General features: G+C 59.6%; 2 protein-coding genes across 2 annotated transcripts; both read left to right on the top strand.

Annotated features, from left to right (window-relative positions):
* The first annotated feature begins 1,668 nt into the window (after positions 1 to 1,668).
* On the top strand, positions 1,669 to 11,534 carry SH3BP1 (SH3 domain binding protein 1). The gene is made up of 18 exons (XM_072847768.1): positions 1,669 to 1,781; positions 3,668 to 3,710; positions 4,093 to 4,197; positions 5,068 to 5,144; positions 5,429 to 5,540; positions 5,639 to 5,715; positions 6,404 to 6,539; positions 7,182 to 7,250; positions 7,664 to 7,754; positions 8,045 to 8,187; positions 8,272 to 8,383; positions 8,479 to 8,560; positions 9,278 to 9,358; positions 9,465 to 9,581; positions 10,014 to 10,111; positions 10,299 to 10,428; positions 10,596 to 10,693; positions 11,176 to 11,534. The coding sequence occupies exons 1-18, from the start codon at positions 1,720 to 1,722 to the stop codon at positions 11,532 to 11,534; spliced, it is 1,992 nt and encodes a 663-aa protein (XP_072703869.1). The 5' UTR covers positions 1,669 to 1,719.
* Positions 11,535 to 12,615: 1,081 nt separating this feature from the next.
* PDXP (pyridoxal phosphatase) lies at positions 12,616 to 15,036 on the top strand. The gene is made up of 2 exons (XM_072847649.1): positions 12,616 to 13,218; positions 13,510 to 15,036. Exons 1-2 carry the CDS (start codon positions 12,639 to 12,641, stop codon positions 13,833 to 13,835), a joined length of 906 nt encoding a protein of 301 aa, XP_072703750.1. The 5' UTR covers positions 12,616 to 12,638; the 3' UTR covers positions 13,836 to 15,036.
* Positions 15,037 to 20,272: the final 5,236 nt, after the last annotated feature.

Below are 20,272 nucleotides of genomic sequence, written 5' to 3'. Positions count from 1 at the left end.
CAGGGAGAGGGATCTGCTCCAGCAAGCAGCAGCCCAGGGCTGGGACCGGGTCTCTGACATTGCATGGGAGGAAAGAGACTACGGCTCGGCCACCACCTGATGCAGCCAGCAGGGATCTGGGGCGGCGTTTCTGTGTCTTTGCAATAGGTGCTTGAAGCCCTTGCCTGCTTTCAGTGACCACAACACCCGTTAGGAGCATCCCCAGGGCTTGTGGCTGGGGGATCAGGCATGCTTGGCCACAGGTTTAGAGCAATGGGGTGTTCTGGTGAGGAGAATGGTGCTCACTTGCTCGGCCCCCACTTGAAAACAGAGGTCCAGCACTGCTTTGCTACACACTCACTGGAGGCTTGCCCCCCCACCAAGAAGGAGGAGAGCCTGGCAGCCCCCAAGTTATTGCTCCTCAGGCTTTGGGGCACAGGTGGGGTGGCCCTTCCGCCTCTTTTTCCTTTGCTGTTTGTCTCATCTGCCCACAAGCTGACCGCTTCCCGTCTGGGCTGGGGGCCTAGTTCCTTTGCCAGCCACGTAACCTGGCCGACAGCAACCTCTGCTTAGTGCAGAAAGAGGAAAGTCCCAGCTGCAGGTAGCCCAGAGATAAGGCGAGGTTCACATCTCATAGAACCAGGAGCAAAGATGGTGGTGGTGGTGTGAGCGGGATGTTTTTAGACAAAAAAAAAAAGAAGAAAGCTGAGCCCTGGTGCAGCTCTGCAGAGAGCAGGCAGCACCCGAGCCTGGGAACCGGGAGTTTGTGGTTCCTGTGCAACTGCATGCGGGTGCTGCTGCTCTGAGCGTGGCCCAGCCGCCCGGCTCGCAGGAGCCCTGCCAGCGGGGAGGAAGGGGGCCTTCCCAGGGCACAAGGCAACGGCCCTTGGCCGCAGCTTTGCGGTGGCTCCGGAGACCCTTGGCGACGGCAGGGAGGGAAAGCGGGGTGGGGGGGTGTGGAAGGGGTTGCAGGGGTAGCTTTGCTGCTTGCCCTCCGGCTTTTGTCCCGACAAGGGGGATATGTTGAGGGGGGGAAGAGGTTGGAGCTGCACCCACGAGCACGGAGAGGTGCCCGAGGGGTGCTGGCAGAGTTTGGGTGACCAGGCAGGGTGTACATCAGGCACCCCGTATGTGCCGCACAGTCAGCTGGCATGGCCACGGGCTGCCCCGCGGCGCAGCTGGTGGTGGGCAAGGCAAGGCGGGGGGAAAACCACCCCAGCTGAGACAGAGAGCAAGAAACAGAGCGTGGGCCCTTCGCTCGGGCTCGGCAGCAGCATGTGCTTGTCCTGCCTTGTTACGTGCTTGCTGTAATAATATTTCCCCTTTAAGGCTGGGCTGAAGTTATTTATACTTGTGGGGTGGTGACAGGAACACAGAGCGGAGCAGGAGCCCTGAACTGCTCTTACCTGATCTGCGGCAGAGGGGCGGCTGGAGGAGGAAGGAAGCTCAGAAAAAGAGAGGGAGCGAGAGAAGGGAGCCCAAGGGAGGGGAAGAGAAAGCAGGCAGGGCATCCCTGGGGAGGGACGAGGGAGGGGTCCAGCCAGGGAAAGAGAAAAAGGGGGAACGAGGGAAGGAGGAAGGAGAGGAGTAAGGAGGGAAAGGGCCTCAGGGAAAAGCAAGGGGCAGAGCGGCTCCAGGGAGCCAAGGGGCCACCAGCATCCAATGCCAAGCGTCGCCGAGGGGTGCTAAGTGGGTACAGCCGAGTGGAGTGGCTCTCGTGGTCTCCTCCCGGCTCTCAAGATGATGAAGAGGCAGTTCAATCGGATGCGGCAGCAGCTGTCCCATCCCAACATCACCAGCCGGTAAGGACTTCTCTGCTACCTGTGCCAGAGGGCTGGGAGGGAATGGGAGGCGGGTCCCGGAGGGCTTGCACCGGGCTGGACTGACCTCCCAGGGCTGGTGGCCAGGGAAAAGGGGGAACGACTCTGGCTTTAGAGCATCTTCAGTGTAAGCCAAGGGGCTGTGGCTCCCGGCTCCCCAGTGCCCGTGGGGCAGCGGGAAGGCTGCACTGGTGCTGCTCAGCAGGGACATGATCCCCAAGCCTGGCTACTTCTCCCAGGGCCCACAGATGCTGCGTCCACCTGGAAACGGGCCTTTCCCAAGCTTGGCTTCCCCAGGATGCGAGGACAATGGGGAGGGACCTTCCAGCCACTTGCCCTCGGCTGTGCGGTGACCAGGAGGGTGTTAGGAGCTGGGACCTGCCCTCCCCGCTGAGCTCGGGGTGCCCCCCAAGAGCCAGATGCCCTGCATAGCTCTAGCCAGCCCGGCAGTACGGGCAGCCCAGGACACCCTTTGAGGAGAGGACCGGGGATCCTTGGAGGACCCATGGAGGACTTACAGCTTCACACAAATCCCTCCAGCCCCATCCTACTTCCGCCGCTTCCTTATTTTTCTCTTCGGCTTTCCAAAGCTCTCCCCTTGCAAAACCCAGAACTGAAATTACAGGGCTGGGCCCTCCCTTCCCAGCCCCCTCACTCCCTCTTTCCTACAGCCACCTCCGCAGGTTCCCCAGCACTGGGAGGCAGAGCGGGACCAACCGTGTCCCCTGGACCACTGAGGTCCTTCAGCTAGCCCAGCAGACCGGCCACAAGGAAGCAGCTCCCACATCCTGGTGGCCTCTTGCTCTTCTTGCGTTCCCCAGAGGGGAGCATGATCCCCTTTCCCATCCCTCCTCCCTCAAGATGTCTCATCTCCATGTTGGATACGCCTCCCTTTCATTTAATGCTGGGCAGGCAGGAGGTCTCAAGCAGCTCATGCAGTCCAAGAGCAAGCTCTTCACCCACTGCAGAGCCTCTCCTCCTCAGGCTGCAATCTCACGTGATTTTGCTTGCCTTCAACCAAGCCGCCCCCGTTTCCTGCAGCTCCATGGCCTCATCCTGCGTCAGCTCTGGCGGGCGGTGAAAAGAGAGAAACATGAACTGGGGAAAAAGCAGCAGCAGCAGCAGAGGGAAAGCAAACGGAGTTCCTGGGGTGTAGCAATGGCAGCGGGCTGTGAAGCGAGGTTTCCTCTATTGGAAGCATCAGGGAGGTTCGGTGGTGATGGCGGCTGGTGGGTTTTGAATTTGGTTTTGAGCAGAATTTGCTGCAAACTAGAAGTTTCCTTTGCCGGATTTGCTCCTAATACCTGCTGCAAAACCGAGCAGAAAGCTAGTTTTGTGTAGTTTTTCTGGAGGGGCTGGTGTTGGTCTCAGTCCTCAGCTTGACCACAAAGATATCCTTGCTCTGGCACCGGTGGCCCCACGCCTTCTGGCAACCCTGGCCTGCAAAGACGCCTGCGAGGCTCCAACACCACTGCCCTGGATTTGCCTTCAGGGGAGAGGCGGGCGGTCAGGGGTAGAAGGTTTCACCAGCAAACATCCCACCCCTGCCATGGCCCACTAGGCATCTTGTCTCCAAAAAACAGGCCACATCTGAACATTTTGCCTGTGGTGCTCTGAACTGGAAGCCCTGTCTGATGGGGTGTCCATCAGCCAGCAAGGTTGGCTGCCTTGCCCTGCTCCTGCTGTTCTCATCCCCCTGGGCTCATTCTGCCCATAGCCTTGTGTACAATGGTCCAGGCCATAGCCAGCTTCTCCTGCTCCCTGCAGCCGAAAGAGAGGCGGGTGGGATGCATAAGGACCTGACTTCCCAAGGAGGCTGGGTGGAGGTCACCCCCATCTGCTGATGGCTCTTTCTCCTTCTTCCGCAGAGCCCAAGAAGCAACTGAGCTCCTGCCAGAAGATTTGCTGCAGGTGAGGCACGGGCTGGGCCGGCAGGCGTGTGCCTGCTTGTGCCTGGGCGTGGGAGCCTGCCCCGTTCCTGCCTGTGATTTGCCCTGCCAGCACCTCCAAGTCATGGGGCTGGGATCTGCCCACATGCTGGAGGGCAACTCCAGGACCATGGCGTTAAGGGAACAGCAGGCTCCTGCCACGGGAAAGGGCTTCCCCAGCTGCTCACAGAGGGATGAATCCTGACCCGGAGCTGTGCTCCCTTTTCCCTAGACCGGGGATGCTCTGAGTTGCGGCGGGATGCCGGGCAGGCTCACCCATGCCCAGAGCTGGGTGGTGGGGAGATGGCCTCGAGGTGCCCACGGTTGGTGAAAGGGCTTCCCCAGTTCCACCTTTCCATCCCCAGATCGAGCAGAGGATCGAGCCGGCCAAGCGTGCAGCTCACAGTGTGTCCAAGAGGCTCCAAGCCTGCCTGCAGGGGCAATGCGGCTCCGAGATGGACAAGCGAGTGGTGAGTGGAGTCCTCCCTCCCCAGCCTGTATTTGCCCTGGCTCTGTCCCCCTCCAGCAAAGGAGACGCCAGGCCCCTGCTTTGCAGGCTTTGCTGAAGGGTGGCCCAAAGCCCAGCCCAGGACCCATCTTCAGCAATGGCCACCAGCAGGTGCCTGGGTAGAGCAGAGCCGGACAACCCTCTCAACCATCACTAACTTGAGGCCTCCTAGGACAGAGACGGCGTTTTTACAAAGAATAACTCTCCAAAGCCCTATTGTCCATGTCCCTTCCTGAACCGCTATGAACCTCTGGCACCCACGGTGCCCTGCAGTGAGGAGCACCACAGCACGGCTGGGCACAGAGGTGCCACCACTACCTCCTCCTTGGTTTGAACCTGCCACCCTCTTCCCAGCTGGTGCTCACCAGCCCTTGTCTGGGAAGCAAACAGTGGATCCTCCTGCACTTTCCTTGATTTTGTGGGGTCCTTTCTTCTTGGCAGCCTGTACAAGCCCCAGCTTGGCTTAATTATTCTCGGTGATTAAACTGCTCTATGTGTTTGAAGCCATGGCAGGGCTGGGCTTGGTGACAGCCTCCATCAGTGTCACGGTCCCTCACAGGGGACTATTTTAGAGAAGACTGGAGGTTTTCTAACCAACTATGGAGCTTCGGTGCCTTGTTTAGCTAAGTGGATCCTGGCTTTGGCTGAAGGGACATCCAAAGGGCCCCTCCTCAGGCCCCAGGGCCAATGGGGCTGGATGGGCCAGGGGAGGATGTGGGGACCCGGCGCAGGGTTTGGCCACTTGCTCCCGTGCCATGTGGCATGCTTCACGGGGAGGGAGCTGCCACACACCAGCTCACCATCCCTTTCCCGAATCCTTGGCTCTGTGCAGAAGAAGCTGCCCTTGATGGCTCTGTCCACAACGATGGCTGAGAGCTTCAAGGAACTGGACACAGAGTCCAGCCTCGGGTAAGTGCCGGTGGGAGAAAGGGCCGGGGGCGACCCCGAAAGATGCCAGACCCTGTCTTGACTCAGGGGCTCCCACAGCCAAGCTGAGCTGTCAAGCCCTGTCCTCAGAGCAAACACTGGTGTTGCAGGGGGAGAAGGAACAGCCAGCACCTTCAGCCTCCAGTTGCAGAGGGGACCAGGGGCTGGCTCAGGGTCCCACATGGGTGTGGGTATGGTGGGGGGTGTTGGGTCAGAGGGTGCCATGGCTCCAGCCCGCAGTCATTTCACCTCTGTCCTCCACACAGGAAAGCCCTGGAGATGGGCTGCTGCATACAGAGCTCACTGGCCAAAATCCTGGCCGAGTTCGAGATCGCCCTGGAGCACGACGTCCTGCAGCCACTGAACAAGCTCAGCGAGGTAGCCCTGGCCACCCTCCTGGCTCCACTCTCCCATCCCACCTCCCCTTCCTGCATCCCCAAGCCTCTGCAACTCCCTCTGGCCCCTCTCTCCCACAGGAGGAGCTTCCCATCATCCTGAAGCGCAAGAAGACCCTCCAGAAGTTGATCTCTGACTGGAATACCATCAAGAGCCGGTACGGGGCACACCGCAGCTGGGGGGGGCCAGGGCACATGGGGCACAGCCCCCAGCCAGGCTGGGAGAGAGAGGAAGATGACTGCCCTGGGGAGCAAATTTCCCAGGGCTGAAGGTGAAGTCAAAGAGGCAACAGCTCTTCAGGAGCACCCAGCCAGCCCCTCTCTGCAGGTGCATCCCACTCTGGGCTGAGCCGCTGGCTCTGCGGCACAGGACAGAAGGGCAGTGCCATTGCCAAAGGCAGCAAAGTGCCCTGGCACTGCTCGGTGCTGCCTAGATTGCCCCGCTCTGACTCCTGCAGGGTAGCCCGTGCCGTGCCAGGTTTCTCTGGGAGAGCGGGGAAGCCGTGGGTCGCTGCTGGCTCATTTCCACACTGCCCTCCCTTTGGCTGGAGGGAGGAGAGGAGGCAACATCTCAGGAGCAGGGCTTGGGAAGGGTCCTACAGACCCTGGGTGTTTCATGCACCGTGCTGAGCGCTCCCTGTCTTGACCAGGTCGCACCCCTTGGTGCGCAGTATCTTCCTCTGGGGGAGGGAAGCGAGAGGCACTGGCCTAGGAAAGCCACTGCAGGGCAGTACTGTGACTTGCTGTCCCCCTCGTCGTCCCCATACCCCTTCTGCACACCCATCCCACCCCGTGGTGTCCCTGGCGCTGAGGCTGTGGGTGTGCCTCTTCTCTCCCACCCCAAAGGCTGAACCAAGCTGCCAAGAGCTCCAGTAACAGCTCTGGTGCTGGCACCGGCCCCGGGGCATCTTCTGCTGCCAATAAGCTGGAGATCTTGAAGGAAGAGGAGGAGGAAGTGAAGAGGAAGGTGGAGCAGTGCAAGGTGAGAACATCACTCGCTCTCCCCCGCGTGGCAGCTCCAGGGCTGGAGACCTGCGGCTCCATCCAAGGTGACCCCACGCCAAGACAGATGCAGCCAGCCAGCATATCCTGCCCTCTGCACGCAAACCAGTCCCTAGAGGAGCAGAAATAGGGAGATGCCCCAAGCCCAGGGAAGAAGAAGAGTAAAGGATTTGAAACGCAAGCTGCTGCAGAGAGGAGGCTCCAAGGGCTAGAGCAGGGAGCTTATGGGGTCCCCTTGGGCTGTGAGCCAGCCGAGCTGGGATCTGTGCTGGGTGGCAAGGGACTTTCACATCAGCTTTCTCCACTTCTGCCCTGTTTCTCTGAAAAGCCCGGTGCCCGGTCTAGCAGATCCCACAAGCACGCTGGAGCTGGAGGTGCAGGGACCTCTTGTCCCTGAGCCTCTTGTGCCAGGACCCTAATCATAGGGCAGGTTGCTGACACTACCCAAATGCAAGCGATGGGGGCAAGGAGGAATCCCCATGTGTCCCAGCCTGCCTCCCCACCACACCTTGGAGATCCTGTCTGGGCAACTCACAGCCCAGACGGGGGGCTTTGTGAAGACATTCCCTCTTCCTTGGGTGCCAGGGTTGAAGGTTGCTCTTCTCTGTGTTTCCCTTCCCAGGACGAGTACATGGCTGACCTCTACCACTTCTCTACCAAAGAGGACAGCTATGCCAGCTACTTCATCAGAGTAAGTCCTCTCTCACGCATCCTCCACCTGTGAGTAAGTCCTCCTTCTCCGCATGTGAACATCTCCTGGGGTGTGTGAGCCCAGCCTTGTCCCCATCCACACCAAGCCCTCTGGCCAGGGCAGGGGACAGCCCCAGGCACCAGCAGATGCCCAAAGCTGGCCTTGCTCCGTACACTGCAGGTGCACGTCACCACTAATACCAACTGCAGAGCAGCTTGTCCCAATGACCCCCCCCATCTCCAGTTTGCCCTCTACCCCTTACTATAGCTACAGTCCCACGAACCCCGGGGGATTCCCCTTGCAGCTCCCCCTTTCCCCTGTCTCCATGTGGGTGCAATGTCCTGGGGATGGGGGTCTCTCCAAGAGGGGCTGGTGCTGAACTGAACGCTGTTTGCATGTTCCCTGTCTGGCAGCTGCTGGAAATCCAAGCCCAGTACCACCGGCAGTCCCTGGGATCGCTGGACTCAGCTCTGGCAGAGCTGAAGGAAAGCCACAGGCAGACAGGTACCTACCGGCTCTCCACACAGCCCAGGGAGAGCTGCAGCCGAGCCCGGGGGATGCAAGCATGGCTGGTGAGGCTGGGAAAGGCAGGTTTTCCCTCGCTGTGCCTGCTGCTGCCTCCCACATCAGGCTGGTGGGATGGGGACCACAGCCTGAGGCGGGCTGGGGATGCTGCCTGCCCTGCCTCTGCTTCCACCCAGCCTGCCCTGGCTCGGAGAGAGATGCTGGCGTGGCTAGATGCTGGATGGCCCCAGCGGCTGCCGTCCCTCCCAACATTCACCTCCCTCTTCCAGAGCCCTCCTTCACTGCAGACACCCCGGTGGCAGGGTACTACGGTGTGCCCCTAGAGACACACCTCAAGAGCTTGGGCCGGGAAATCGCGCTGCCCATCGAAGCCTGTGTCATGATGCTGCTGGCCTCCGGCATGAGGGAGGAGGTAGGCGGTGCTCCTGACCCCCCTGCCACCCTTCCCCCCAAAATGCAGCCCCCCGCATCCCTTCTCTCTTTGCCCCATCCCCAGGGACTCTTCCGGCTGGCAGCGGGCGCCTCGGTGCTGAGGAAGCTGAAGAGCAGCTTGGCCAGTGGCTCCAACGCCCTGGAGGAGTTTTACTCGGACCCCCACGCCGTGGCTGGTGGGTGCCAGCGAGGCAGGATGGGGGGACGCAATCGGGCAGTCCCTGCCGTCCCCCAACCGCCATCGCCCCTGCCACTCCCCCTCCCCTCCCAGGTGCGCTGAAATCCTACCTGCGGGAGCTGCCCCAGCCTTTGATGACCTTCGAGCTCTACAACGAATGGGTCAAGGTGGCCAGGTGGGTCCAGGCATTGGGGTGGAAAAGCCTGGTGGGACTCAAAAAGCCCCCCTGCCACCCTCCCTCCGTCCCTCCCAGCACTTGGAGCAAGGCTGCTCAGCCTCGTTACCCATGTGGGGAGATAAGAACGCAGTGCCTGGTCTGTCCCATGCTCGGCAGAAATCCAGATGGCCCAAAATCTCAGAGAATAGCAATAAAAAACACGTCAGGGTGAGGGGGAAGGCTGCAGCCTTTTTGATTGCAAGAAGAGCTTAGCCTATGAAGACCACCATAGATTGGCCTCAATGGCGTGAGCCCCATCTCACCGGCCCACCAGCCCAGTTTGGCCTCTTGTTTTCAGGATGGAAGGGGTGGCGGACGAGGCACAGCAAAAAGCCGTGGGCTTTCTGCTGTGGGAAGGGGGAGAGCACCTTTCTAATGGGATCAGCTCAGTGGCATTGACCCCAGTAGTCATGGTGAAATAGGGTTGTTGCTTGTGGCAAGGCAGTGCCCACCCCCAGGCCCACCCACAAGCTATATTCATATCATATTAAATCCCTTTGAGCCTTTGGGGTGCAATTTTGTCAATCCCTGGCTCAGCTGCCCAGTAAAGGCAGCAGCAGGGCATCTCCATCCCTGCACGGGGCGGCCGAAACTGGCCTTCCTCCCTTGCACGCCATGTTCCTCTGGCGCAGTGAGCAGGCTGAGCTCTCCGCTCCTCCCTCTTCTCTCTTGCAGTTTAAAGGACATGGACAGCCGCGTACAGAGCCTGCAAGACACCTGCAGCCGCCTGCCCCTGGAGAGCTACAACAATCTGAGGTGTTTTGCAGGGATGGGGCTTCTTCAGCCCCAAGCAATCACTGGGGGCAGCCATTCCCTCCCCAGATCCGAACTTATGCCCCCCCACCCTCCTTTTACCCCACAGGTATCTGATCAAGTTTTTAGCCAAGCTGGCTGAACACCAGGAGTTGAACAAAATGACCCCCAGCAACATCGCCATCGTGCTGGGCCCCAACCTGCTGTGGACGCAGCAGAGCACAGGGTAAGGCTTGGCTCGGAGGGGTGGGAAGCAGCTCAGGGTGCCCTGAGCACTAACGCCATGGGAAAGGCTCATCCTGCAGCTTTCAGGCTGGTCTAAAGCACCCGCGCCTCTTCCATCCTCAAGTCCCATCCCTTGTCCACGTGCTCCCTGAGCGGTACATCCCCTCGCCAAGCATGTGTCTGCTTAGCCACTCTGCAAAGTAGCAGAGGAAGAGGCTGAGACCTGGAGCACTTGTGACATGGATGGCCTCCAACACTGTTGGCCACCAACACCAAACTAAGGTTTCCAGGACAGGGAACAACACTTCGCACCCTACCACCCCCCTCGGCTGGGCTGTCTCCCCTTTGGGCTCTGCCCCCTCAGGAATGAACACCAAAAGGGTTAATGCCCCCAAAACACTTTTCTGATGCCTCCCCCACCCCTGTCTCTCAGAGACCCTGTGCAACTGGACTTGGCCTCGGTCTCCTCCATCCAGGTGGTGGGCGTGGTGGAAGCCCTCATCCAGAACGCGGATACCATCTTCCCTGGAGGTACGGCCAGGGCTTGCTCGGGGGGCTGCAGCAGAGAGTGAAGGGGGGAGGAAAGGAAAGGGACATTTCTCCATCCCCAGGAGGAGGGAAGCGGGGATCTGCTCCAGTTCCCCACCGTGGGGTCACCGGGAGAAGCTCTGCACGGCAAGCGCTTCCTCGCGGGGTCTCCTCCTTGCTCTCCACCCAGAGGTAGATTTCAATGTCTCGGGCATGTTCACGCCGCCCACAAACAGCGGACTTGGCGAGGCTGCCACAGTGGAAGAGCCGTCCCCTGAGCCCCGTCCAGCCGGCGCCCCCGCTCTCCCCGATGGAGAGGCGTAAGTCCAGTGGGAGCTGGGGACTCCAGCTGTCCCAGCTCTCCCCATGTCCTCCCCTCATCCCACCCCACACCGTGGGCCGTATCCTTGCCAGATGGATGCGAGGTGCCTCGTGGTCAGGACTGCCATGCTCAACCAAAGCCTGACTTGCCCCATTCTGTGCACAGCACCTCGAGGGACCCCGAAGCCCCAGCGGTGACCAGACCATCTCCCGAAGCTGCAGGGCCACCGGCTCCACCGACAACCGAGGACACCGCCCGCAAAGGTTAGGGTGCCCCAGATAGCACAGTGCTTGGGAGATGACACCCCCAACACCACTTCCTCTAGTTTGCCTTCAACCCGCTGTTTCCCATGAGAAAGGGTGCTGGGGACGTCCCTGCTACCAAATGAGAGGAAGGGCCTCTGGCTGGGGCAGCATAGCCAGGATCTGGCCCCTCATTGCACACTCCATCCCCAGCCGAGGTGGGACTGCAGGGGTGGATGTGGCTGGTCCTCCAGTGTGGGGGTGAACACCCCCCGTAAAGAGGTGCCAAAGCTCACGGCCCCTTGTGAAGGGAGGAGGGTGGGAAAAGCCCCCAAAAGGTGTCGTGCGCTTGGGTCTCTAGTATGGGAGCCGGGCAAGGGGCAGCTTGTCCGTCAATTTGCCTGCAGCCCCTTGCCTGACCCATGGCCAGCACTGCAGACCCCTTTGCCCTGGGGAGAGACCCCGGCAGCGGGGACCCCAGCCCACCCCAGCTTTCTTTCCAGGCAAGCGCCCGGCTCCGGCCCGACCCATGATGCCGCCGCCGCCACCCGTGGCCCAGCCCCGGAGCACGGCTCCCATCCCCGCAGCCCCTGAGCACGCAGCCAGCCCCAAGGCCCGGCCGCGACGGATGGTCGGGGCGCCCAGCCGAGCCCCCTCTGTCCCACCACCGCTCCCCCCCCAGCCAGCACGCCGCCACAGCCGAGACGCCCCGCCATCCCCCAGGCCTCCCACCGGCGAGGCCGAGGCAGCGGCTGCCGTGGACTGTGCCCCGGGAGCCACGGACGAGGGGCAGCCGCTGCCTGCAGGAGGAAGGAGCCCCCTGGCCCCATCGCCGCCGGCAGGACAGCCCACGGAGAACTGAGCAGGGCAAGGGGGCGCGGGGGCACAGCAGGGCCGGGGAGATGGGGTCCAGTGTCCCTCTGGGACCCAGCAGGCGCTGTGGAAACGTCGGGGCTGCATAAGGCACAGCACACCCCTCCGGCTCCTCCATCTTGCTCCCTTGGCTCGCGCCAGCCGGGACCCTCCACCCGTCTCCCCTTGCTCTCCCGTCTCCACAGAGCCTTCCTCCCCGCACCGCCATGTCCCTGCCAGGGAGCTGGGCTGGGCTGCAGGCCCTGCCACCCCTAAGGGACCCAGCTGCCGCCCCAGGATCCCCCGATCCCAGGTGGGCCACCCCCTCGGGACCCCGTGGGGTCCAACCGCACCCAGGGGGGGTGAGGCGGGGAGGCACCGCCTGCCGTTTTTGGACCAGCGTGGGCAGGCTGGCCCCATGGGGCCATTTGCGGGCACACAGCCGCAATCCCAGCCCCTTCTGCCCCGTTTTGCCTTAAAACGCGTTGCCCCAGGAACACACAGGCAGATATATATAAATATATACATATGTATTTTGCAACTAAATTATTTAAAGAGCTGGTGTCACAGTCGCAGGCAGGTATGAGCAGGGTGCACTTGGCAGCCCGAGGTGCTGGAGGGGAGGGGAGTTTCCCGGGGACGGCAACGCGGAGAGGCACGGCTCGGCCCGAGGGCGGGAGGGCTACCAGCTCCCCCGACCGGCGGAGAGACGGGGCCGAGGGCTAATGGCGGCTCCGCTGCCCACAGGCCCCGCCGCGCAGCAGGGGGCGCCCTCCCGCCGCGCGTTCAGCCGGGAGAGGCGGTGGCTGGGGAGGGTGGCTTTAGCCAATCGGCAAGCGCGTTCAGGCTCTGTCCCGCCTCCTCGCCGCCTTCCTCAGCAGCCAACAGGGCGGCGCGGCTGTCACTTCGGCAGCCGGCCTCCCGCCGCTCGGCCCCGCCCCTTCCCCTCGAGGGCGACAGGGCACCGCGGCTGCTGCTCGCCACGCTCCCCGCCTCCCATTGGTGGCGGCCGGCGGGCGGGGGGCGGTGATTGGCGGGGCGGCGGTGATTGGCGGGGCGGCGGGGCGGGGCGCGGCGGCCGGCCGGCGGGCGGGAGGGCTGCAGCGGCGGCGGCATGGCGAGCTGCCGGCGGCTGAGCGGCGCGGGGCTGCGGGAGGTGCTGGGCCCGGCGCAGGGGCTGCTCTTCGACTGCGACGGCGTCCTGTGGGCGGGCGAGCGCGCCGTTCCCGGCGCCCCCGAGCTGCTGGAGCGGCTGCGGCGCAGCGGCAAGGCCGCCCTCTTCGTCAGCAACAACAGCCGCCGCTCCGTGGCCGAGCTGGAGCGGCGCTTCAGCCGCCTCGGCTTCCGCGGCGTCCGCGCCGAGCACGTCTTCAGCTCCGCGCTCTGCTCCGCGCTCTTCCTCCGCCAGCGCCTCCTCGGCGGCGGCGGGGGGAACGGGGGCGGCCGCGTCTTCGTGCTGGGCGGCGAGGGGCTGCGCGGCGAGGTGCGCGACGCCGGCCTGCGCCTGGCGGGCGAGGGCGAGCCGGCGCCCGGCGCCGCCGAGCCGGTGCGGGCCGTCCTGGTGGGCTACGACGACCAGTTCACCTTCGCCAAGCTGGCGCAGGCCTGCGGCTACCTGCGCGACCCGCAGTGCCTCCTGGTGGCCACCGACCCCGACCCCTGGCACCCGCTCAGCGACGGCCAGCGCACCCCCGGTGAGCCCGCGCCCCCTCCCCTGCTGCCCCGGGGAGGTGCGGGGGGCCGAGGCCGGCGGGGGTGCTGGCGGCGGGGTTGGCCTCGGTTGGAGATCGCCGTCCCGAGCCTGGGCGAGGTGTTTCCCTGCGCAGAAGGATGGGCAGGGCTGTCCTCAGGCGTCCCTGCCGGCTCCTGAAGCCGCGTTGCCAGCACCCCACTTGCTCGTCCTCTGGCGGGACCCAGGGCGCTGAGCTGCCCGCAGCCCGTTAGCCCACAGCTACTTCATTTTCTTCTCCTTCCCCCCCCTCCAGGGACTGGCAGCCTCACAGCCGCGGTGGAAACCGCTTCGGGCCGCAAGGCGCTGGTGGTGGGGAAGCCGAACACCTACATGTTTGATTGCATCGTGGAGCGTTTCGGCGTCGACCCGTCCCGCACCCTCATGGTGGGAGACCGTCTGGAGACAGATATCCTCTTCGGCAAGAACTGCGGCCTCTCCACCATCCTCACCCTGACAGGTGTCTCCCGCCTGGAAGAGGCGCAGGCCTACATGGCCAGCGACAGCGCCGCTGCCAAGGATCTGGTGCCCAATTACTATGTGGACAGCATTGCAGACTTGATACCAGGCCTGGATGAGTAGCAGTCTGTACCTGTGAGGGCAGAGGGGTTGGGTTCCCCATCCCAGATCTCCATCTGTTCCCATTTCTCTCTCACTGCCCTATTCCCTCAATTCCTGGTTTCTTCACATTCCAACGCCCTTCTCTGGGGGCAAAATGGGGGGGGTTGGCAGGAGGGGGCAGGGTTCAAGTTGCCTCCTTTCTGCTGAGAGCTATCCATGATGGACAGAGTCCTTCTCTCCCTCATATGCCAGCTGCCTAGGAGAGAGCTGGAGGCCTTGAGGCTGACGGGGGGTCAGATCAGTGTGTCTGTGTGGCCACTTCCCCTGCAGGGGTTAGGGACCGGCTGTTATTTTTCGCCTAGATAACCAGTGGCGGCCTTTTACTGCTGTCCCTTCACTCGTAACTCTCGACTTCTGAGTTGCATCCCTGCAGTCCTTGTGGTAACCCCCTCCTTGCCAGGGGACTGGCTGGTGTTGTCACCCACCCGGTCTCCATCAGTGCCAGGGCGTGTGGAAGGAGCGTGCCAGAGCTCTGGAGCGATGAATGAGAGCATCGCTGCCTCCCACGAGTGAAAGGGAGCATCGCCTCATCTCTTCTCTCCCCCGTTCCTTAGAGATGTTTCCCCCACCACCCCTTGCCCCGACGCAGTTAATAACTGTGCCAGTGTCCATCTGAAGGACTGTAGAAAGGGAAGAGACTGGTTTGAGGGGGTTTTTTTGTGCCAAAGGGGCAAGCTGTGATTGCGCACAGTGGGTCTGCGGTTGTACCTTGTTTTCAAGCACCCTTTCCGAAGGGGCTTGTGAAAGAGAGAGGGCTCCTAGACCACGACAGCACAACAGTAGTGAACTGTACAACTCTCCCTGGTTCCCCCTCCTCGGTGGATTTTGCCATAGTACGGTGAGAGAAAAGGGCTGATGGGGGTCTGTGCTCCAGCTGCTGGTGTGCAGGTGAGGTGTTGGTGGTATTGTCACTGCTGTGAATGTGTCACAGCCCTCAAAATCATTCCTTGCTGCTTTGTCTTTCTACGTTTTTTTAATTTCTTGATCTTATTTATCAAACTTATTTATTGTTCAAATACTGTATTATTTGTATAAACTATGCTGACTGGTTGCACCAAGGGGACAGAGGGCAGTGCCTTTGGGCCTCCCTTACTGTCCGTGTCCCATGTTGATGTTCTTACACTCACCGTGTCTCTGTATATAATAAAGTGTGAGCGTAGGCTGGAAACGGCCTCCTTTTTTTGCCGGTGGTCCCATCAAGATGAGAACGGCCTAGGTATCTTTGAGCCTTCAAAGATGAGGACATGGCAAAGCCTTTCCTCACTCAAGGGGGTGCTGCTGGGTAGACGAGAGGGGTGGAGAGTGTCTTGTAGACAGTGTCTGCATGCTGCTGTTTGCTGCTGTCTCTTACTGGGGTCTTAGAACTGGAGTTGAGGGTGGAGGTGGCTGGTGGGGCTATGGTGTAGGGCGTGGGGTCCAGCCAGGTGAATTGGAGCAGTGAGCGATGCAATCTTTGCCAGCTGCCTTTGCATTTCACAGCATGGGTGATTCCTCGCTGGGGAATGGTGACTTCTTGTGCTGTGCCTGAGGTCTGCCCGCTGCTAGTCAGGTGGACCCCAACACAGCGGCGTCCTGCTCTGCTAGGGGTAGGGGTGAGGTGCAATCTGTCACCTCCATCTAGCTTGCAGAGGGCTGAGAACTGCCCAGGTAAGGTTTTGCTGTGACCCTCCTTGACTATGCTAAGCTTTGAGTGAAGGGAAGGTGGGTGTCACTGTACCCCAGGAGGTGACCTTCACCGGACTGTGGCTTGTCATGCCCTGCATCCTCTCCCTGAGTTTGGCTGTGGTCTCAGGCTGGAGAGAGAAAACAGAAAAGTGTTTGAAATCGCTTGAAGGTACTTTGCCTGCCTTCCTTATATGGGAGCCAAATCCTTCAACCGCTTTAGCAGCTGTTGGTGGTAACCAAGCTTCACATCTCCCATTTGAGACATCAGCTGTTCAGCTGAATAACCAGCCTCGGTGTAAGTTAGTGTCTGATTAAGTGTCATCTTAATCAGATCAGTCCCCTTTGTATGCGTCTGTCTCTCCCTTTTGTCTGTCCCATCCCCAATTAGACAACCAGAGAACTGGTACTCCCTTAATGAGTGCCTGACCAACACTTGTATCATCAAGCAGAGGCAAGATCAAGACCTAACGTGTCTGCTATCTCCAGCTGCCTGGTTAGAGATACCCAGACCCTGACTTATTTTTCAGAGCGCTCAGTTCTTGCATGAGGCTGAAACTCGGAGGGCTGTTGTGACTTGGGGCCACAGCTGGGAATGCTCAGTACGGCTGCAAATTGCATCGGCTGAGTCGGTTACGTGTGTGTACAGAGGAGATGGTGCACAGCAAGAGCATCCCCAGGAGTTGCCCCCTTTTTTCTAGGGTGCTTTGAGAGTGAGTCCTTCTCGCGCTCCCTGCTTTGTTCGCTCTGTCCTTTCCAGCTCTCCCAGCCAGCAGATGGGAGTTTGGAGGCTGTGGTCTTGCAGGCTGGCACACTGGGAAACAGAAGGGAATCCAGTAGCTAATCGGATCATAACAGCCTGCATTTGGGCCCTCTCCAAAGAGACTTTGGAGTTTGTCCTTTGGATCCCAGATGGAGAGCCTGCAGAGTAGGTTTTCTTTTTCATGCAGCTGCTGCTGAAAACAGAGCTCAGCAGAGGCAATGGCTGATCCCTATCTTTTATGACCATGTAACTTTTTTTGATCTGGTGCACCTCTCCCTGAGGGCTTTCCTATGATGCAGAGGTGGTCTTGGAGCAGAAGGGGAATAGGCTTTACCTGGCCTTCCCTTGGTTCTTCAAGTAACTGAGGGCACCAGGCAGGGGTGACCTGCATCCCGTAAATGCTTCCTCTCCCGAGCCATGGAAGCAGAAGGGTAAGTGCTGCCTCTAGCCATGGGGCTGCTCTTGCTTTGAATGGGGAGGAGAGCAGCACTACAGGGGTCCATCAGGTCTGCCAGGCTTTGGTTTCGGGTGACCTCCCTCTGCTACTATAGCTCCTGCACATAATGAAGGTGAGCAGATCTTATTAGAAAACTACACTGGAAGGGTCCCCGAGGGACAGTGAGTTCTCCATCCAAGCCCTTCAGACATCTGTTCCACCACTGACACTAAGGGGTCCATGATCCTCATGGGGGTCAGGCCGTGGTTCCCTCTGGGGTGGGTCTGGTGGCGCTGCAGAGCACATCTGCTGTTGAAACTGAAAAAAGTGATGGCTCCTGCCTGGGTAGGCTGATTTCTTCTTGTCTAAGGCAGTTTTTCTTCTTGCGTTGAGTGTTCAAGGAAGCAGTGCAGTTGCCAGGGAGCACAAGGCTGTGGAGAGTGGAGCTTCGGCAGCGCTTGGGAGGGTGGAGCGGACGGGAAGCCCGGCTTGGTGTAGTGTAGGAAGGGTATTTATTTTGTCACCTTCAGAAAACTGCATCATCCTTTCCTGCCGTGCAATAGACCACACCCAGGCGGGTGGCAGTCGTTTCGTTACCCCAGGAACCCCGTATCCTTCATCTGTCAGTGGTTACTGTGGCAACCACGGGCTGGATGATGTAGGAGCAAGCTGCTGAGCATTGCCTGCTCCGGGCAAGGCCCGGGGAGAGGCTAGGAATGCCTGTGTGCCCCTGGCTGGGGGAGAGGCAACTACATCTTGACTCCAGCCATCCTTAGGCATGGACGGGTGGACGAGGCAGAGAGCTGCAAGAAGTCTCTCTGGGTTCTTGGGAGCTTGCAGTAATGTGGAAAAGGGTCAGATATATGAGTAGGTGAGCCTGGTTCCATAGGAAACTATCCCTTGAGCCAGAGTGGACCAAGCTATACTGCTCCCATCTGTGTGCAGTGTTCGTGATTTGATGGCAGGTAACCTGGAAGCAGTCTGTGTGTGCTCCTCCATGGCTGTCTGCTGCTTTCCTCTACTGCTTTGTGACCTCTGGCTGGGCTGCTCTCTCCAGCCTGACTTCTAGGGCACTGAGGCTCTGGCAACCTGATGTCCCCTAGTTTGAAATGTTGTTCATCGTGCTCCTATCTTCCTGGGATCAGCATATTAACAGGTGCTTTCTATGTTCCTTCTCAAGCATACCGCTTTCTTCCCTTGCACAGAATCACAGAATGGCTGAGGTTGGAAGGCACCTCTGGAGGTCATCTGGTCCAGCCCCCCTGCTCAAGCAGTGCTCCCTGTGCCAGCAGCCCAGGACCATGTCCAGATGGCTTTTGACTGTCTCCAGGGATGGAGACTCCACAACCTCTCTGGGCAGCTGGGTCAGTGCTCAGTCACCCTCACCATAAAAAAAGTGTTTCCTGATGTTCAGAGGGAACCTCCTGTGTTTCAGTTTGTGCCCATTGCCCCTGGTCCTGTCCCTGGCCACCACTGAGAAGATACTGGCTCCATCTTCTTTACACCCTCCCTTCAGGTATTTATACACATTGACAAGGTCCCCCTGAGCCTTCTTTCTCCAGGCTGAGCAGTCCCAGCACTCTCAGCCTTTCCTCACAGAAGAGATGCTTCAGTCCCTTAATCATCTTTGTGACCCTTCCCTGGGGTCCCTGCCCTCTCTCCAGTATGTCCCTGTCTCTCTTGTACTGGGAAGCCCAGAACTGGACACAGCACTCCAGGTGTGGCCTCACCAGTGCTGAGTGGAGGGGAAGGATCACCTCCCTCGACCTGCTGGCAACACTTGTCCTAAGCCAGCCCAGGATACTGTTAGCGTCCTTTGCTGCAAGGGCACATTGCTGGTTCGTGTTCAACTTGGTGTCCAACAGGACCCCAGATCCTTTTCTATCAAGCTGCTTTCCAGCTGGGTGGTGCCCAGTGTTCACTGGTGCCTGGGGTTATTCCTTCCCAGGTGCCGGACTTTGCACTTCTCCTCATTGAACTTCACGAGGTTCTTGCCAGCCCATTTCTCTAGCCTGTCAAGGTCGCTCTGGATGGCAGCACAACCCTCTGGTGTATCAGCCATTCCTCCCAGTTTTGTGTCATCAGCAAACTTGCTGAGGGTACACTCTTCCTCATCATCCAGATCATTAATGAAGATGCTAAACAGGATGAGACCCAATATTGACCCCTGGGCTACACCACTAGTTACTGGCCTCCAGCTAGACTTTATGCCACTGACCACCACCCTCTGGGCCTGGCCTTTCAGCCAGTTTTCAGTCCACCTCACCATTTCCTCACCCAGTCCATACTTCCATTGGCTTCTCTATAAGGATCTTATGGGAGACAGTGTCAAAGGCCTTACTGAAGTCAGGGTAGACAATGTCCACTGCTCTCCCCTCATCTACCAAGCCAGCCATTTCATCACAGAAGTTTATCAAGTTGGTCAAGTGACTGACACTTCAGGAAGACAACAAACAGGTCCAAAGATATTAATCGGTGAGTAGATGCCTTTAATATGAGGAACTAATGATCATCCTGGCTGGAAAGTTGTTAATGTTCAGCCACATGACATGGTAAGAGAACTGGGAGGATCTGGAAGGTGTTGGGACTGGCAGGACAGAGGAGGTTTTTTTGCATGGGAAAGTGCCTCCAGAGCCAAGAAAGGATCATGATCCTAGGAACTCGCTCGATACTCGCCCAACCTGATGTGAGAGTCCCCCTGTGCCAAGGCGGGCACCCCGGCGCCACCCTGTCCCGCAGCAGGTGGAGCAGGGAGGAGGAGGAGAAGGAGAGGAGCCGCAGCCTGTTACTGCCTGCCCTGGGGAGGCAGCCAGTGTTTGCTCTTCCTCCAGCAGTGGTGTGGGTAGAAGTCCCTCCTCTGCAGCACGGCTTCCCTCTCCTCACTCCTTACGCAAGGCGTTGCCCCCTCCACCCCATAACACGAGCTTTCAGGTACCCCTTTGCCATCCCCATGCCATCCCCATTTTTTCCTTCCTTATTGCTGCCTCATTTGCTCTACAGACTCTGACCCCAGCACACTTGCCAAGCAGCCCAGGAGACTTGTGTGGCTATGAGCATACAGGAACTGCTGCCGTGTTGTTGGACTCCGCCTGCCTGGGAATTGTGCGTGGATAATGTATTGGAAGTGCTTCTGGCAGACAAGCTATTCTGGCGCTCCATATAATCCCTGGGAGATACTGAACAGCTGAATCTGCTGAGAGCAATTAAAAGCCATTAATAATTCCACCAACTTAGGGAGTTATACTGGTCTTTGTAGCTTCAGTATACCACCGCAGCAAAGCACTGTCAGCTCTGTAAGCCTTCAGCATGGAGACAAGGGAGACATGATGCCAGAAACATTCCCAGATCACAGGGCAGCTGCCTGTGACCATCCAGGTTGTTCTGTCCCGTGATTTAGCCTGCTAGATATGCAGCTCCAGCAACTAGCAGTTTCCATCCTGTAAACAGGATATTGCTGAGCACTGAGATGCTCGCTTCACTTGTTATGGGTGAGAGAAACCTGTCCTTTAAATGGACACCGTTATCCATCAAGCTGTA

The sequence above is a fragment of the Ciconia boyciana genome, chromosome 1 (genome assembly GCF_034638445.1).
Source record: "Ciconia boyciana chromosome 1, ASM3463844v1, whole genome shotgun sequence".
Classification (NCBI taxonomy): Eukaryota; Metazoa; Chordata; class Aves; order Ciconiiformes; family Ciconiidae; genus Ciconia; species Ciconia boyciana.
Note: the sequence above shows the minus strand (reverse complement) of the source record. Positions and strands in the feature narration are given on the sequence as shown.

Bases quoted from the DNA above. Each gene is read 5' to 3' on its own strand.
- SH3BP1 (XM_072847768.1), top strand. From the start codon at position 1,720: ATGATGAAGAGGCAGTTCAATCGGATGCGGCAGCAGCTGTCCCATCCC. The intron at 3,711-4,092 runs GTGAGGCACGGG...TTCCATCCCCAG, and splicing joins TGCCAGAAGATTTGCTGCAG to ATCGAGCAGAGGATCGAGCC. The intron at 5,716-6,403 runs GTACGGGGCACA...CCCACCCCAAAG, and splicing joins TGGAATACCATCAAGAGCCG to GCTGAACCAAGCTGCCAAGA.
- PDXP (XM_072847649.1), top strand. From the start codon at position 12,639: ATGGCGAGCTGCCGGCGGCTGAGCGGCGCGGGGCTGCGGGAGGTGCTG. The intron at 13,219-13,509 runs GTGAGCCCGCGC...CCCCCCCTCCAG, and splicing joins CGACGGCCAGCGCACCCCCG to GGACTGGCAGCCTCACAGCC.